Below are 19,471 nucleotides of genomic sequence, written 5' to 3'. Positions count from 1 at the left end.
TGGTCTCCTTCCTTTCGGAGAAGAGTTGTGCAACTTGAAAAGAGTTCAGAAAAGATGGACAAGGATGTTGCCAGGGTTGGAGGATTTGAGCTACAGGGAGAGGCTGAACAGGCTGGGGCTGTTTTCCCTGAAGTGCCAGAGGCTGAGGGGTGACCTTATAGAGGTTTATAAAATGATGAGGGGCATGGATAAGGTAAATAGACAAAATCTTTTCCTTGGAGTGGGGGAGTCCGGAACTAGAGGGCATAGGTTTAGGGTGAGGAGAAGAGAGATGAGATCTAGGGGGCAATTTTTTCATGCAGAGGGTGATGGCTAGCACAATTGCAACATTTAAAAGGCATGTGGGTGGGTATATGAATAGGAAGGATTTGGAGGGATATGGGCTGGGACCTGGCAGGTGGGACTAGATTGGGTTGGGATATCTGGTTGGCACGGACGAGTTGGAGCGAATGGTCTGTTTCCGTACTGTACATCTTTATGACTCTAAAAAATTAGAAGGGAAGGCGAGCTTTTCTAGATGTTTGGTTTTAATTAACAGAGGGATTCAACCTCTACATCGTAACATGAGGAAATATAGGGGATCAGAGGAACCTTGGCGTGCATATCTGCAGATCTTTGAATGCAACAGGACAGGGAAATAAAGTGGTTAAGGCAGATGGGATACTTACCTTTATCAGTTGAAGGATTGAACGGTGGCACAGTGGTTAGCACGGCAGCACAGTGGCTAGCATGGCTACCTCACAGTGCCAAAGACCTGGGTTCAATCCCTGCCTCAGCAACTGTGTGTGGAGTTTGCACATTCTCCCAGTGTCTATGTGTGTTTCCTCTGGGTGCTCCGGTTTCCTCCCACAGTCCAAAGATGTGCAGGTGAGGTGAATTAGCCATGCTAAATTGCCTGTAGTGTTAGGTGAAGGGGTAAATGTAGGGGAATTGTTCTGGGATGGTTGCTCTTTGGAGAGTCGGTGTGGACTTGTTGGGCCGAAGGGCCTGTTTCCACACTAAGTAATCTAAGACCAGGGAGGTTGTGATGGAGCTCAGATGATAGTTTGGTCACAGCTGAAGTACTGCAGGCAGTTCTGATTGTCCCAGTATAGGCAGGATGAGATTTCACTCGGGGTGCAGGGAAGATTCAACTGCAAATTGTCTGAGGTGGAGTGTCTCAGCTATAAAGACAGACTAGACAGGCTAGGGTTGTTTCCCTTGGAGCAGAGAAAGCAGACGGGCAGAACCAACTGATGTGTACAAAGTTATGAAGTGCATAGCCCAAATAAATTGGAAGAAATCTCTCTCCTTAAAACTGGGATTAAAATCAAGGGGCATAGATTTAAAAGGTAAGTGCAAGAGGTTCACAGGGATTTATGGAATTTGAAGCTGGGTAAATGGAACACAATGGACTGGTAAAGACTCGAGCCATCATAGCATTTAATTAACGTTCAGATGATCATTTGAAGAGCCACAGGATACAAGGAAACCCACCATGTACTTGAAAATGGGACTCAGGTAGATCATTTTTTTGATGACCAGCGTGAATACAATGGTCCAAAAGGCATCCTTCCATGCTGCAATACTCTAACTTTCCTGGCTTGACTTAACTTCAATAGATGTCTCCTTCAAGTCTGGAAATTCATTGTATAAATTAACAAACCATGATGAACAGTGTAAAAGACCAATATTTACAAGTACATCTTAACTTCAGCTCTATTCTTATGAGAAAGTTTCAATAGAGCACTTACAGTCAGTTAGAGCTGTACAGCATGGAAACAGACCCTTCAGTCCAACTTATCCAGGCTGATTAATATCCTAAATGAATCTAATCCCATTTGCCAACATTTGGTCATCTCTTTAAACTCTTCCTATTTAAATGCCTTTTAAATGTTGTATTTGTACCAGCCTCCACCACTTCCTCTGGGAGCTCATTCCATACATGCACCACTCTCTGAATGAAAAAGTTGCCCCTTAGGCCCCTTTTATATCATCGCCCTATCATCTTAAACCTATATCCTCTAGTTCTGGACTCCCTCACCCCAGGGAAAAGACTTTGTCTATTTACCCTATCCATGCCCCTCATAATTCAATAAACCTCTATAATGTCATCTCTGTCTCCAACACTGGCAAAAAACTCCAGCCTATTCAGCCTCTCCCACCCTGGCAACTTCCTAGAAATCTTTTCTGAACCCTTTCAAGGGTCACAACATCCTTCCTATAGCAGGGGAAACCAGAATTGAACAGTATTTCCAGTGTCACCTAACCAATGTCCTGTACGGTTGCAACAAGACTTCCCAACTCATGTACTCAATACTCTGACCAATAAAGGCAAGCATACCAAATTCCTTCTTCACTATCCTATCTACCTGCGACTCTACTTTCAAGCAGCTATGAACCTGCATTCCAAGGTCTCTTTGTTCAGCAACATTCCCCAGGACCTTCATATTAAGTGTTTAACTCCTGCCCTGATCTGCCTTTCCAAAATGCAGCACCTCATTTATTTAATTTAAACTCCATCTGCCACTTCTCAGCCCATTGGCCCATCTAATCAAGGCCTCATTGTAATCTGAGATAATCTTCTTCACCGTCCACTACACCTCCAATTTTGGTGTCACCTGCAAACTTGCTAACTATATCTCTTATGCTCACATCCAAATCATTTATATAAATGAAGAAAAGTCGTGGACCCAGCACCAATTCTTATGACACTCCATTGGTCACAGGCCTCCAGTCTGAAAAACTACACTCCACTATCACCCTGTCTACCTTTAAGCCAGTTCTGTATCCAAATGGCTAGTTCTCCCTGTATTCCAGGTGATCTAACTTATTAACCAGCCTACCATGCAGAAGCTTGTCAACATCTTAGATTAGATTAGATAATATTGTGGGCGGCACGGTGGCACAGTGGTTAGCACTGCTGCCTCACAGCGCCTGAGACCCGGGTTCAATTCCCGCCTCAGGCGACTGACTGTGTGGAGTTTGCACGTTCTCCCCGTGTCCGCGTGGGTTTCCTCCGGGTGCTCCGGTTTCCTCCCACACTCCAAAGATGTGCAGGCCAGGTGAATTGGCCATGCTAAATTGCCCATAGTGTTAGGTAAGGGGTAAATGTAGATGTAGGGGTATGGGTGGGTTACGCTTCGGCGGGGCAGTGTGGACTTGTTGGGCCGAAGGGCCTGTTTCCACACTGTAAGTAATCTAATCTAATCTAATCTTACTGACATCCAGTAGATCACATCCACCACACTGCCTTCAATGCCTTTTGTCACTTCTTCAAAAAGAATCAAGTTTAGAGACACGATTTCCCACACAAAGCAATTTAACTATCCCTAATCAGTCCTTGCCTTCCCAAATACATGTACATCCTGTCCCTCAGGGTTTCCTCCAACTATCTGCCTATCATTAATATGAGACTCACTTGTCTATAGTTCCCTGGCTTGTCCTTACCACCTTTCTTAAACAGTGGCACCACGTTAGCCAACCTCCAGTCTTCCAGCATCTCACCTGTGACTATTGATGATACAAATATCTCAGCAAGGGACCCAGCAATCAGTTCCCAAGCTTCCCAGAGTTTTGGGTACACCTGATCAGGTCCTGGGGATTTATCCACCTTTCTGCATTTCAAGACATCCAGCACCACCTCCTCTGTAATATGGACATTTTAAGATGTTGCTATTTATTTCCCTACATTCTCTAGCTTCCATGTCTTTTTCCACAGTAAACACAGATGCAAAATACTCGGTATCTCCTGTGGTTCCACACATAGGCTGCCTTACTGATCTTTGAGGGTGGCATATTCTCTCCCTGGTTACCCTTTTGTCCTTAATGTATTTATAAACACCATTTGGATTCTCCTCAACCCTATTTGCCAAAGCTCTCATTTCTTTTGCCCTCCTGATTTCCCTCTACTGCCTTTAAACTCTTCTAGTGAATCAATTTCTGTTGTCTTTCCCTGACACACTCTTATTCTTGACCAAAACAACAATTCCTTGAGTCATCCAGCATTGCCTACACCTACCAGCCTTGCCCTTCACCCTAACAGGGAGGGTGTGTCTCATTTTTGAAGGCTTCCCAGTTGTCCCTTTAGCTGTGAATATCCATCCCAATCAACTTTTGAACTTTCTTGCCTAATATTGTCAAAATCGGCCTTCCTCCAATTTAGAATTAATTTTTAGATCTGCTCTATCCTTTTCTATCACTATTTTGAAGCTTGTACTCTCACCGACACCTCCATCACCTGCCATGCCTTATTTTCCTTCTTTGGTTGTACTTCATGATTAGTGATGAACAAAAACCAGTTATCCATGACACAAACTTGCTTCTAAACTTCCTTTGGGCTTTTGGATTTCTAACTGCAAGTTACAATGGAAACAGCAGTACTGAGAGAACACAGGAACAGGTCAAGTAACTGAGTCTTCTTAAATCGATATGGGCTACTCTTCAGAAGGTAGTCTGGACTTGTTGGGTCAAATGGCCTATTAGTGGATGTGCAAGTTTTACTTTGATGGATGTGGAAGGCTCCTTTAAGGCCTTGGATAGAGGTGAGGGAGGAGGTGTGGGCGCAGGTTTTACAGTTCCTGCGGTGGCAGGGGAAAGTGCCAGGATTGGAGGGTGGGTCGTAGGGGGGGGGTGTGGACCTGACCAGGTAGTCACGGAGGGAACAGTCTTTGTGGAAGGCGGAAAGGGGTAGGGAGGGAAATATATCCCTGGTAGTGGGGTCTGTTTGGAGGTGGCGGAAATGTCGGCGGATGATTTGGTTTATGCGAAGGTTGGTATGGTGGAAGGTGAGCACCAGGGGCGTTCTGTCCTTGTTACAGTTGGAGGGGTGGGGTTTAAGGGCGGAGGTGCGGGATGTAGACGAGATGCATTGGAGGGCATCTTTAACCACGTGAGAAGGGAAATTGCGGTCTCTAAAGAAGGAGGCCATCTGGTGTGTTCTGTGGTGGAACTGGTCCTGCTGGGAGCAGATCCGGCGGAGGCGGAGGAATTGGGAATACGGGATGGCATTTTTGCAAGAGATAGGATGGGAAGAGGTGTAATCCAGGTAGCTGTGGTAGTCGGTGGGTTTGTAAAAAATGTCAGTGTCAAGTCGGTCGTCATTAATGGAGATGGAGAGGTCCAGGAAGGGGAGGGAGGTGTCAGAGATGGTCCAGGTAAATTTAAGGTCAGGGTGGAATGTGTTGGTGAAGTTGATGAATTGCTCAACCTCCTCGCGGGAGCACGAGGTGGCGCCAATGCAGTCATCAATGTAGCGGAGGAAGAGGTGGGGAGTGGTGCCGGTGTAATTACAGAAGATTGAATGCAGTCATGTAAAAGAACAAAATAAGGACAAGTTGGGATTGCAAGTTTCACAATAAAAGACAAAGAAAAAGAGAAAAATTTCAGTCTTAAATCAATAATTAAATGCCAGAAGAACCAAAACTGTTTAACACTTGACAATATCGAGAGCTAATCATGCATTTAAAAAAGTTAAACATCTTTAAAGACAAGGTCAAACTTTCTCTGGCATGTTTATTCAGTATTGATCATCCCAGTACAGCTAAGTCTTATCCTTCTACGTTCTTGAATGGAAAAGCTTCAAGGGAAAATACTATTGGAATAGCACATGACGAACAAGAAAAGTTCCTGAATTCTGCATTTAGCTATGTCCGTGCAATTGCTGGAAACTACTGTCCGACTTATGCAGAAATAGTGGAGTGCATTGATATTTTTACCTATATTGCTAACCCAAGGCTTGGGCCAATTGATTTAAATAGGTGAAAATACAAAGCATATTTCACAGCCTGTACACTTCAAGCTCTTGTCACAGGAGGGTCACATTCAAAAGACAAGCAAATATTAAGCATACATCCCAGAGATAATTGAATTTTCTGGTACAGAATCACAGCACGAAAATTCAGGCTGCAGTGTTCATGAAAGAATTAATTGTCAGTTACCTCATCAACCGAAAAGCCCATTGACAAAGACACAACATCTGGAATCCGGCCCCCAGGCAAAGGTCCTGCATCTTGGAAACGAACAGACTGCGAAGCCCTCAATATACTGAACCGGTCACCAAGGATGCCTTTAAAACAAAAGAGAACAGAGATTGTTAGATTTGTGATTTCTTCCATTAATGGCTTTATCCGTAGAGTTCCATGATAAGCACATCAAGTACATTTGACGTATTAAGAGAGATGGTGGCATCATAGTAGTGTAATTCGGCTCGAAATACAGATCGTGGTTAACATTTTGGGAATATGGGCTGAAGTCCCATCATAGCAACTTTTGGAATTTGAATTCAGTCAATTTGGAAAGCAGTTTTCAGTGATAGCGGCCATGCCAATTATCATTGGTTATTGGAAAACACATCTGGTTCAATATTATTTGAGGAGGAAAACCTGTCACTCATCACAGGCGGCCTACATTTGATTCCTGATCCACAGCAACTTGGCTGTCTCCTAAATGCCTTTTGAATGGTCTAGCAAGCCACTCAGTCAAAGGACAATTTGGGATGTGTAACAAACGATGGTCATGTCAGTGACATTGACATGCAAGTAGTGGTGGTATAAATTTTACGCAGAATTACATTAATATTCTGCAATGCAAATAATTCTATATTATGATGTTAAATCTTAAATCTTGACCAAAGCAAAAGGGATGTCATGTAGGAAAACCGGAAAGCCATACCTTAAGACACTTGACCACTTGGAAAGGTTATGAAGTACTTAGCTTAACACCACAAAAAGATTATCAATGGGCACATGAATCATAAGCGACCTTCTGGTTAAAAAAAACTATTTTTTTTTGGTTTGAAAGACTCTGAGATGGGAACAAAAATAACAATCGAGAATACCTCTGAAGTTCCCAAATCAGTGTTTGAAAACTATAGAAATAATCTAAGAGTACAAAAGTATTTTGCTAAGATATATGGCTACAAAGTGAACAGTACCAAAATATGGTGGTATTAGACAACATAACTCCATCAGGCATGGGAAAAATGATCCAAATGGACTCGTGTCATAAGTTTCCTATAATTCAAGTAATTAGCATATCTATGCTTCTCCCATCTAGACCACCACTGAGCAAATTCCAATATTGATCAGAAGATTCCAGTTCTAATTCTTACTATGAAAGGAGCTTTGATCGCAATCTGAATAGAAACCAAAGCATTATATCACTCCCTTGAGCTAAAGATGACAAAGAGCAAGCCAAATCTTGTTTGCTGCTTTTGCACTGATGTGCGTATGGACGACAAGTCAGGTTCAAACCAGTCTTGGATGTCACAACTTCAGTTTATCTTTTAACCTTGGACATGTGGAAAAAAAACACTTTACAATGCATCAAAAAGCACTTCAAATCAGAACACTAGTACAAATTAACATCTTTTAGGTGCTAAGTTGGGAGTTTTAAAGTAAACATCAGTGATTGTATTACCAAAGTTGAATATTTAGAGGACTTCCAACTTTCAGCAACTCAGACACTTGTTTTTTCTAAAACCTTATCATTTGAAAAGTGATTCAAGTTTCAACTGACATCATTAGGTAAAATAATAAGGTAGTCATGGAAAAGGACAAGGCAAAACCAGTACATGCCAGTAAACGAGTAACAGAAAGCCTGCAATGAAATACTGATTCCAAGCTTGACACCCCCCCCCATGAAGGGAAAGGAACAGTAGTTAAAGCTGAAGTCGCTAAAACAAACATACAGAAGTTCAAGGAAAATAGGAAAAAAAGACTTAAATAGGTAATTATCATAATGAAGTAGATGACCAGGCTGAATCCAAAAATATAGACAGAACCGAAACAGAGGCAAAGATTGTATGAGAACAGACAGGTAAGAAAAAAAAACTTTTAGAAATACTGAAAAGTGAAGTCAAAATGAAATTTAAGTGGAAACCAGAAAAGGAGACAGTCATACATGTGAAAAATGGAACAAACTGATCAAGTTACAGATAGAAAGACAGCCCCTGTCTTCTCTAGAAACGGGATACTGTCAAATGAAAAAGTGAAGGAGGCAGAAGAGAAATGTGGTAAGGTAAAAATAGGAAAGACTGGCCATACTTCAAATAGAAAGTCATCCAGTACAGATGGGATAGAAATGAACCAGGAGAAAGTGAGGACTGCAGATGCTGGAGATCAGAGTCAAAGAGTGTGGTGCTGGAAAAGCACAACCGGTCAGGCAGCATCTGAGGAGCAGGAGAATCGATGTTTTGGGAGTCTGGAGAGAGAATTCCCTCCATGACTCCCTTGTCAGATCCACACCCCCCCCTGCAGCCCTCACCCCACTCCCAGCATCTTCCCCTGCCAATGCACAAAGTACAAAACCTGTGCCCACACCCCCCTCACCTCCGTAAAAGGCCCAAAGGATTCTTCTACATCTGATAGATTTACCTGTACCTCCACTAATGTCATCTACTGCATCTGTAGCACCCAATGTAGAGACCACCACATCAGGGAGACAGGACACCAACTTGCAGATCTTTTCAGAGAACATCTCTGGAACACCTGCACCAACCAACCCCACCGCTCAGTGGTGGAACACCTCAACTTCCCCCTCCTACTCCCACTCCGCCAAGGACATGCAGGTCCTGGGCCTCCTCCATTACCAAACCCTCACCACCTGACATTTGGAGGAAGAATGCCTTATCTTCTGCCTTGGGACCCTTTAACCACATGGGATTAATAAGAATTTCACCAATTCCCTCCTTCCCCCTCCCCCCACCTTATCCCAGTCCTAAGCCTCCAACTCAGCACCACCCTCAACCTGTCCATCGTCTTTCCCATCTATTCGCATTCCCAGCTACCTTCCCCCCAGCCCCACCACCTTCCCATTTGTCTCAGCGAAGGGCTTATGCCCAAAACGTCGATTCTCCTGCTCTTCAGATGCTGTCTGACCAGATGGGGTAGATCCTACATTGTTGAGGCAAGCAAGTATGAAAATAGCAAAGGCACTCTTTAAATCCTCCTTGGGTATGAACAGGCACTTGCAAAAACTTCAGGTTAATAAATATGTATTTGGCAAATTACTTTTTAAAACAAACATGGAGGAGTTAGTTCATGAAGCAGAGGGGGTGGATGAGGGTAGTGTGGATGATGCTGCATGCAACCTTGAAAAGGCATAGGTATAATCTATTTAAGATGATACTTAATCATGGAGAGTTCTATGATCTGGAATGAATTGCCTCAAATTGTGATGGAATCAGCTTTCAAATTAATTTCCAAAAAGGTTCAGTGTAAATTTCTTGAAAAAGGGAGGGGTTTGTGGGGATATGGGGAAAAATAATTAGTTAGGTAGCAGAGTCAATGATCTCCGCCTGTCTTATTAGAATTTGACATTGTACTTATGTATGCGCAAGTACCCATCACTTTCATTTTTTGTTGCAGAGCAAGTTATTTTTAAATTATTTCAAAACTGAGATCCTGAAGTAAAACAGCCTTTTAAAGAGTCAGATGTACAGCATGGAAACAGACCCTTCAGTCCAACTCGTCCATGCTGACCAGATGTCCTAAATTAATCTAGTCCCATATCCCTCTAAACCCTTCCTCTTCACGTACTCATCCAGATGCCTTTTAAAATGTTGTAATTGTACTGACCCCCACCACGTTCCCAGCAGCTCATGCCGTACACGCACCACTCTCTGCATGAAAATGTTGTCCCTTAGATCCCTTTTAAGTCTTTCCCCTCTTACCTTAACCTATGCGGTGTAATTCTGGACTCCCCCATCCAAGGGAAAAGACCTTTGCTATTTACCTTATTCATGCCCCTCATTATTTGATAAATCTCTATAAAGATCACCTCTCAGCCTCAAATAATTTTGCAAAAGGTAGTTGAATGACTAAGTTAATACTAAAGCAGACATTCCTTTTTAGCTAATGCTCCCAGTAATGTGGTTCCAATTCCCCATTAAAGTGTTTTTGTTTCAGATTTAGAGCATCGGCAATTCTTTTGGCTTTTAATCAACCATTGGTAACAGTTTGGCATAAAACAGGTATAAATTAATTGTACTTCATAAACAAAATACTTGGCTAAATATTTTCAGCACAAACAGACAATTCAGGACATAGGTTATTTTCTTATTAAGAAATAAAATCACATTGCATGAATTTGCAATTGCATGGGGAGGATTACAGTTCACGTCACAGTAATTGTGGTAGAGTTCACAGATCTAATGGTTTCACCTTTATGAGAAAAAAAAAGAGGGGATGGAAACAAAAAGATGTTTCCAGGTGCAGGTGGCATAGTGGTAATGCAACTGGACTCAGTCCAGAACTGCCAGTAATATTCTGAGCATATGGGTTTGAGTGTTACAACACAAGATGGTTAAATTTCAAATAAAGGGCTCAGGGTGAAGTGGTGTCCCTACCTCTGAGCCGAGAGGTTGAGTGTCACACACTACCTACTTCAAAAGTGTGCCATATCTGAACAGGTTGATCAAATCAAAATCTAAAAGAATGATAGATGTGGAATGGCCACAGTAAATTTTGTAAAATATTATTTGCACAACTGGATTTTCCCCCAAACTGAAATCATCTAGAAGAGCCCAATGAGAGACAAGTTTGCAGTGGTCTCAATGGTTATAGTACGGAAACAGACTTCAGTCAAACCAGTCTGCACTGATCACGTTTCCAAACTAAATTAGTCAAACCTGCCTGCATTTGGCCCACATTCATCCAAACCGTTTCTATTCATGTGTTATCCAAATGTCTTTTAAACTTAACTGTATTTGCATCCAGCACACTCCGGCAGCTCATTTCACACATGAACCAGTAAAAAACATTGCCCCTCAAGTCCTTTTTAAAAACCTTTCTCCTCAACTTGAAAATATGCCCTAGTTTTGAGCTCCCCCATCCTACAGAAAACAACTTTGAGTGGCACAGATAAGGTGAATGGCTCCTCAGTAAAAGGCTCACCCCTCAACCTCCTACATTCCAGTGAAAAATATAAAAATAGACTGGAAAGGTTGGGATATCTGAAACCCTCCATTACGAATATCCTCAAATATTTTCTGAAGTCTCTCCAGTTTAATACTATCTTGCTATAACAGGGTGACCTGAACTACACACAGTATTCTCGAAGAGACCTCACGAATGTCTTGTACAACCTCAACATGACACCCCAACTCTTACATCCAAAGATCTGAGCAGTGAAGGCTGCATGCCTACCTTGTGACATGTTTCCAAGAGTTATGTGTCTGAACCCCTCAGTCTCTGTTTTACAGCACTGCACAAGGCTCTACTATTAGGTATACAATTTCTGTCATGGTCTTATTGCATGACCAAAATATAATACATTTATCCAAATTGAACTCCATCTACTACTACTTAGCCCATTGATGCAACTGATCAAGATCTCTGTAACTTTAGATAACTTCACTGTCCACTTCACAAATTTTGGCATCTGCAAACTTACTAACCATACATAACCTTACCACGTTTCTCTTCTATCTTCTTCACTTTTTCACAACATTCTCCCTATTAGAGGGAGAGCAGAACTGTATACAATATTTCAAATCACCAATGTCCTGTATTGCCGTAACATGACCTCCCAACTCCTATACTCAATACTCTGACCAATAAAGACAAGCATATCAAATACCTTCCTCATTAACCTGTCTACCTGCAATTCCACTTTAATGAATTACAAACCTGCACTCCAAAGCCTCTGTTGGGCAACACTCCCCAGGACTTCTTCATTAAGTGTACAAGTCCTGCCCTGATTTGCCCTACCAAAATGTAGCACTGAACAGTTATTTAAATTAAACTTCATAAGTCAAAGACAAACGAACAGTCTCGTGCTACACCACGGGTATGATGTTGCAAGTGTGAAAGCATCACAAGTATGAGAGCCATTATCCTAGAAGTGGTGCAGTTAGTAGCATTGCCCAGCTCTGATTTAGAAGGTTCTTCAATCCTACACTTGGCCTGAAATAAAACCAAAGAGGGCCCTCCAATGCAGTACTGAGTGAGTGCTGCACTGTTACAGGTTCAGATGAGACATTAAGCCAAGGCTGTTTCTAGACTTAAGTAATGCCATGGGGCATTTTAAAGAGCAGAGGAGTTATTCCCCCCCCACAATATCCTGGCCAATATTTATCCCTTGATCAGCACCACAGATTATCTTGCAAATATCATTTTCACTTTATAGACAAAAAAAAGGATGAACTGTGATTGTTGGAAATCTGAACAGAAGCAAACTGCTGGAAAACCTCAGGTCTGGCAGCATCTGTGGAGAGAAATCAGACTTAATGTTTAAGGTCCAGTGGCCCTTCAAAACAGTTACGACTTTAGGCCCTTCATGGGACATGAAAGATGCTTTCTTACTTTCTAGGAGAAAGTAAGGAAGCTTAAAAATCTAGAATTTGCAATTTTGAATCCTGTAGATTTAGTCTTGAATACTCTCAAATCCCTCATTGTAAAATACAAAATTGAAGAATAAACTATTAGCGCAAAAAATCAATACAGGCCTTTTATTGTCTCTCAACTTACTTTGCCTCAAAATTGAAGCCATGTTGCCTTGAGGGGTTTCTGGGTTAGCCAATTACTTGGTCCAAGAATTATGCTGCTATTAACAAACAAACTGACATCCAGTGTGACTGCCCAGATAGAGCTAAAAATATCACACCATTCAAAAGTAAACAATAGCTCTCCGAGTACTGTCTAATATTCAATATCCAAATCACCAAAGGTTTACCTGCTCCCTTACAAGAAATTACTTTGAGGGCTCTTGTGGTGAATGGTACTGACCCTACTTCTAAGCCAGGAGGCCTGGGCTCATGTCCTATCTACTCCAGAGGTGTACATTAACATCCCCCCTGAACAGGTTGATTACAAGAATTATCTACAAGAAACTACTTTGTAACAAATAAAGCTAGCTATTGACAATACCAAATTCACTTTTAAGTCAACTGTATTTTATAAGTACAATATTTTATAAGTACCTACTTTCAAACATGACTCTTAATAGTGCATAATTTTATTAATTGTTCAAGAGATCATGTAATGGCACTATTTAACCTGTTAAATGAACGGGTTTACATCTATTCCAATAAACCATATGATAGAGTAAACTAGAAATGTGTATATCACAAAACATGTTATTCTTAAGTAATAGCTTGGTATGCTTCAAAAAAAGGCTTGTAATGATAATTCAGGAATACTTGTGGTTTTCTTTGATGTCCCACATTTTTGTATTTCAATTTTCTCCATTGAAGCTTCCTTAGGTTTGCCCCAAATAGCTCAGATTGCACCATAAATAGTCTGCTTGTATTTGCTCCCTGCAACTAGATTCCAAAGTAGGGATAGGTCATGCCTTTGTGTTCTTCCATTAAAAACCAGGTTTACTTTCTGGAATGCAAAACAATAGAATCTTAAAATATTTGTTCTACCCTCAAAATATTTAAGTATAGTAGATTGCAATACAAATGTTAAAATCTACAGCCTGTCTTTGGCACTAGCACAAACAAAATTTAAATGCATAAAATATTCATCAAATTGCAGGTATTATAAATTTAGATAATGAAATCAATTATCTATTTTATCTAAACTATCCAAGATTTTTTCTTAAAAACATTTGAATTACCTTACTACTCGTTACAGAAGTTTTGCAAAATATTCAGTAATATTTAATATTTTGAATCTACATTTCACTGTATTATGAAAGCAAAGGAGTCACCTTGATGGGTGTGCGCTAACAAAATGGATGATAAACATAATATTCAAACATCTCCAAGCAAGAAAGCACAGGTTTAAACCAGTGACAGTTATGAAGAAAGTTTAAATTACAGAACAATATGAAGCTTCATATTTCCATGAAGTCCCAAGATAATTAATTCCTTTAAAATGCAATCAAGTTATTGTCAGCAAACTGCAACCAAATTGGGATGCGACAGTTCTGGTAAAGTCACATTTATCACCCATCCTTATGATTTTAGTAGTAAGCTGCTGTGAATTTTGCAGACATTGTGTTGCTGTTTCTACAATGGCACTAGCCAGGAGTTAAAAATTGTGATTAAATTATGAACTTCATTTTAATACATCTAAAGGATGGCATATAACTTGGAATTGAAGCTATAATCTTGCAACTCAACTTTCTATTAAGTCACAACACGGAGGTGCTGTCAAAATAAGCTAATTTGCTGCTGTACATCTATGTTAACAGCAAGAATCAAGGGGCAGGTCACATGATACAAAGCCTTTATTTTCTTATAACCATATCATCATGGTTGCCTCATTTAAAATTGGTCAATGGCAACTTCTGTCAGGTTTATGGAGTATTTGATAGTGATGGTATCATTGTGAGAGAGAATGTGTTTCCACCTTTTATTGAAAAAGATTACTTAACAAGGGGTGTCTATCAATGCAAGCATGGAGGTTGTTCAAGTACTGTTGTAGACTAACATGTGAAACTAATCTGATGTTTCAAAGAAGAATTATTGTAGGGGTACAGAATGGTCTTCAAATAAAACCATGAAATCTAAAACTTGGACATAAAAAAACTCTACTTAACGTTTCTCCCAATATGGAACCACATTGCCTCAATGTTTCAAACTGAATCTACTGGTTAAGTCAAGCTAAAACTTGAGAAAATAACAATTTTAAGTCAGAATGCCTCTAAGCTCTGGTTTAATATATTGGATCAGAAGGAACTGAAAATCACATGACATCTTCATCTCCTTTTGAGTCAGCGTATTTTCAATCGAAACTAAGGCGCATTAACTGCGTGCGAACCCCCAAAATCAAATTAACCCTCAACAGATTCAATAGTGCATTACAGTTTTTAGTATAAAAACCTTCCCTTGGATCATCGGACTGCCACAATTAAAAGTGGCACTTAACCCCCGATTGAAAATTAGTTGTTTGCAATCAAAAGACATCACCATATAAAATGAGGGATTTCATTAGACAGGTGGACCAACATAAGTCTTACCAGTTGTCAGGACTGTGCCGATGAAGAACAGCTGGGAGAAACCAGCACTGCCACTCAGTTCCCCCGCTCCAGGCGCCATTTTGCCGCCGCACTGCTCTCTGGACACAGCAGACAAGAGGAGGGGAGGAGCCAGGCGTGCTCCTTGCCGGACACATGATATAGGGCACGTGATCCACTTCGATTGACAGAAAGCGGACCAATAGGAGGCTACGCAGGTCGCAAGAAAAATGGGGCGGTCACCCGCTTCAACCGATTGACACCGGAATGACCAATCAGAGCTGGAGCCTTGAGGAACGAACCGCCGGTTTAGCCAATCAGTAGTGCGCCCGATCTTCTCCTCCCACCCCCATCCCCTAATCAAGTTGGTCGGTGAAGTGCTGATGTGAAGGGTGGCGAGCGAGCGATGTAATAATTCAATCACCACAGAATGAATGAATAAATAAATGTGTATGATACAGCGCGGAATAAATTAAAATAATTAATGTAGAGGAGAATCCCCAAGCCGCCCAAGTCTGGGGCATTTCACTAATTTTCACTCATTCAAGAGCTTGGTGCTGACTGATGTTCAGGCTCGCCTGGTTCAATCCAGCGAAACTTCCCGGACCGAGACGAACCCGAACCGAACGGTGGCCGAGCCCGAGCACGAGCCCGAGCCCGAGCCCGAGCCCGAGCGGAGGAACCAACAGGGACAGCCCAGCCGAGACAAGCTGGCAGGCAGCAGCAGCAGCAGCAGCCGCCGTCCTCCCCGACTCGCGAGAATATACCTGCTCGTTTTCACTGCGTGGCTTTTTTTTCCCCTCTCTGCTTGTTCTCTTTTTTTTTCTTCTTCTTCACATCAGACACAACTTTAAAAAGTAAAACAAAAAGGGAGAGAGAGGATTGGAAAATCGATTTAGCAGGACCCGTGGCGAAGCTAGGGCAAAGGTGGAATCCTCAGTGACCCGAACCCCCAACCGGGACTGCATGAGGGAAAGTGGTGACATAAGGGAGGCAAAGGCACGAAAACCTCGGCGCGTTTCAAAAGACTGGTGTGAATTGTTTAATGGTTTGTTTTTAATTTCAAGAAACTACTGTATTAAAAAAAATACTGACAACGAGGAAGCTGGAACCTGTTTTCTTCCCCCTTACTACAGCGCCAGTGAGAAAAGGAAGATTTGCATTGAACCTCCAGTGTGTTTAGACAGAAAATCAAAAGGAAGCAGTTGAAGTTGTTGGAAGATTTGTTGGGAGGAACAGCGTCTCTTCATTAGTGCTTGGCATGAAATAACACTACAAAACATCTCATCCGACCTCGATTTTATCTCTCCGGAGTAGTGAGCAGCCTCCTCCTCTTCTTTCTCCTCCTCTTCCTCATCATGCTGCTGCCGCCTCTGCCGTGAGGGCTCGATCAGCTTTTTCGATACGTTTTCCCCTGTGGGATTTTGTACCCTCTTTTGAGTTTTTAAAGAGAATGAAACAAAAAGGCCTTCCGATCGCGTAAGGACAGCTCCTGAACGTGGATTAAGAGACTGTTCCGTAAGGACACATGGCGAAAACCAAAGAGAAACGCGTTTGGAAAGAAATGTATGGCGATTTTCGTTCAGTGCCCGCAGAACACATCGACCACAAGGACGATCGCGACAAGCCCAACGCCAAGTGAGTTTGAGCTTCGGTTTTCCTCTTCCAGCGCATATACGAATCATCTGTTTTCAGTGATTGAATCGACGGATGCAATCACAGAAACCAATGTTGTGAAATGCAAATGTTACACATGCATACCAAGTTAAAGACAGCACCGTTTTGTTAACTCAAATAAACACCGCAGTGTAATATTTTGCACGAACTTTTGTTGGTTGTTAATTGCATTTTGTCAAAATCTTCAATATCATCTTTTCCAGGTTAGAGGACCCGGAAAATGACAGAGGAAGACTCGAGAGTTTGAAAGTTATCGATTCGCAGTGTTTGGGAAGTGGGAAGAAGGTGGGTCCTGCTTCTAAATGTTTAACCATTTCACTCCGAAAGGACGTAGTAGGCCATCATGGGGAGATGTTGATAAGACATCCAAAGGTGAACTGTGGGCTGGATTGAAGGTGGGTTGGAAAGGAAATTCCACCAGCATAGTAATTGCGATCACATTACAGCCCGTTTACCTGCTCTCAATCGAGTATATTTTCTGTGAACATCTACCTCCTTGTCCATTTCAACCTGCAGTGCTGAACCTCTATAATGTGGCAGGTTAAATACAGATTTGTTTTTTTTGCCCTCATTTTATTTTTGAGTGGCATTTTTTAAAAAGCTTCGCGTTATGAAAAAAGTTCTGGAGTAGGCAAATTAATTCTTAAAATCTGAAGATAATTTTAGATATCATTTTACGACCAGATGGATCATGAGAGTATTTAGACCATTTTTTTTCTTTAATAAACAAATTTCAGGTCGAAAAACTTGCCAAGATCGGCGGGCGGGAGAAATGAAGGCTGAGCTGAATAAGAGATATTAGATTGACCTAAGATATTAGTGAATGACATTAAAAGAGGAAAGGCAGAGGGGTTTTAGTGAGGAAATTCTAGAACATGGACATTTGGCAGTTGAAATCACTGCTGCTGGTGTTGTGTTGAGGTGGGTGCATAACAGACAAGAATTTTGGATGGTGGGGTTCAAGCTGCAGAAGATTATGTGTTTATGGAGGCTTCAGACACAAAGAGAGAATAAGCATTGTAAGGCCTTATGGGAATCAGGACCCAATGTAGCTCAGCAAGAATAGAGTGGACACTCACAATTTGGATGGAGAGATGGTGATCAAGGTTACCAAATGGGAGGATAGTCATCAGAAAGTGGTTGGTGAAATTATCACATGAACATTTCATTGGCAACTGGACAGGGAAAGGATGAAGACAGGAGGTGACCTTTTATGAAGAACATAATGTGGGATTAGTATCTCAGCTGGAGGTCAAAGTGGGCATAAAGCTGAGAGTAACATGACACCTTTTGAGTTGGTGATTGTTAAGAGAGCTGGAGTTTCTGGAGGAGATTCGGGATAATGGCATTGATCATATTGTTGAGTTGAAGAAATTGTCATAACTAAAGTCAATTGTTGGACAAACCATCTGACTTTGTACATGCAGTGAAGGAATTATGGAGAGTTAAAGCAGGAGCTCTAAGCCAAGGATTGATATTTAAGGGAATCTTAAATGAGTGGGAAAGTAAGCCATCGAGAAAGGAGATGGGCAGTTGAGAGTTATAAGATAAACATTGTCAAAACTGTGGAGAATTTAAGAAATGCAGGAATATGTTATGTAACACAGTCAGTCTCACTGAATGGTTTCTGACTTGGTTAGTTAGTGTTGTTGTGGTACAGTAAATGGAGGGATTTCAAGAGTTGGTTAAAAGACACACTGGCCTGGATCATAGATGCTAAAATCTTTAGAGAGGGAAGATGAAATGGAAATTTTCAACAGAAAGCTCAACGGTGGAGCTTTTAAAGATTGATGATAGCAATAATTTAGAAAGAGAACGACACAAAACTCACAATATTTGGGAGCTATTTATAAAGTTAATTATTGCTGGGGGTAAGAAATGAAGTGACTGTTCAACTGTGGGAATTAGGGTCAGGAGGCAGCAGGTGCATGACGGTGATACTAGGAAAACATTACAGGGTTGGGGGCTCTTGTCGTCCAGTAGTAGTGTCCCTGCTCTAAGCCAGGAGACCTGGGAGGAAGTCCTATGTGCTTCACAGATGTTTAATGATATCTCTGAAAAGATTGATTTAAAACAAAAATCACAGTATTTAGGGCTGTAAGGATATTTAGCTTGGTGGGCAAGGAGAAGCAGCAGTATCAATTGCCAAACGTTGTTTCCTATCTTTGACAAATAAATGCTTGAGTTATTTACAATTTTATTTAGCATCTGTGTGGGTTTGGGGGTGGTGGGTAAGGGGGATTCAGGTTCTAAGAAAACAATTTTTTATGGAAAAAGGAATGCCAATTAGCTCTCTTGGATAATGCTTGAATGTTAGGTGAAATTAGGATCCTACAAAAATTGCTGTGGTGCAGTTAGACACAGCAATGGATTACTAAACTATCATGAACCAGAAATACTTGTCTGTATCTATTCAGGCTTGATGAACTGAAGTTGAGGCTACACTAGGTGACTGATCAGAATGGAAAATCATAAAGGTTTCCTGGAATGAGGATATCAAGGGTGGGCATTGCTATCAGGTTGAATGGTGGCACCAAAGGCCAGATGGTTTGAAAATTGACAAAAACAGTTGAAGTGACTAAGACTAGGTGGAAGGAAGAGTATAACAGTTACCGAAGGGAATTGTGTATTCTTATATTTATGAGTTTATAACCTGCATAAGTGTGTTAATACTTATTATTGGTTAATGTGAAAGTTGGATACCAGATAAATTATAGATTTACATTTTCAAAGGAATCAATTTTAAACAAATTCACAATCATTCTTGTGCAGAACATCTTAGTACTATGGATATTTTAGTTTTGTTTTCTAACTTATTGAACCTTTCTAAAGCAAACTAAAACACAAATATATCTGCTCCATATTTGACAGAATTCAATTCTCAAAAATGTAAAAATTCAGATTTGTC

General features: G+C 41.2%; 2 protein-coding genes across 6 annotated transcripts in view; one reads left to right on the top strand and one right to left on the bottom strand.

Annotated features, from left to right (window-relative positions):
* Positions 1-15,026, bottom strand: part of atp6ap2 (ATPase H+ transporting accessory protein 2) — a 62,148-nt gene extending 47,122 nt beyond the window's left edge. The window contains exons 1-2 of the mRNA XM_072585139.1: positions 14,890-15,026; positions 5,919-6,046 (exon numbers count right to left, since the gene is read on the bottom strand). Coding sequence (XP_072441240.1) covers positions 5,919-6,046; positions 14,890-14,968 — 207 coding nt within the window. The 5' untranslated portion in view covers positions 14,969-15,026. The remainder of the gene's footprint in view (positions 1-5,918; positions 6,047-14,889) is intronic.
* Positions 15,027-15,432: 406 nt separating this feature from the next.
* Positions 15,433-19,471, top strand: part of bcor (BCL6 corepressor) — a 327,180-nt gene continuing 323,141 nt past the window's right edge. For 2 of the 5 annotated variants that reach the window (XM_072585138.1, XM_072585129.1), the window contains exons 1-2: positions 15,542-16,524; positions 16,767-16,848. In XM_072585138.1, coding sequence (XP_072441239.1) covers positions 16,415-16,524; positions 16,767-16,848 — 192 coding nt within the window. In that variant the 5' untranslated portion in view covers positions 15,542-16,414. Of the gene's footprint in view, positions 16,525-16,766; positions 16,849-19,471 lie in introns of all 5 variants that reach the window. The other 3 variants (XM_072585136.1, XM_072585128.1, XM_072585130.1) reach the window with 3 other exon arrangements.

This window comes from Chiloscyllium punctatum, chromosome 15, assembly GCF_047496795.1.
Source record: "Chiloscyllium punctatum isolate Juve2018m chromosome 15, sChiPun1.3, whole genome shotgun sequence".
In the NCBI taxonomy this organism is placed as follows: Eukaryota; Metazoa; Chordata; class Chondrichthyes; order Orectolobiformes; family Hemiscylliidae; genus Chiloscyllium; species Chiloscyllium punctatum.
Note: the sequence above shows the minus strand (reverse complement) of the source record. Positions and strands in the feature narration are given on the sequence as shown.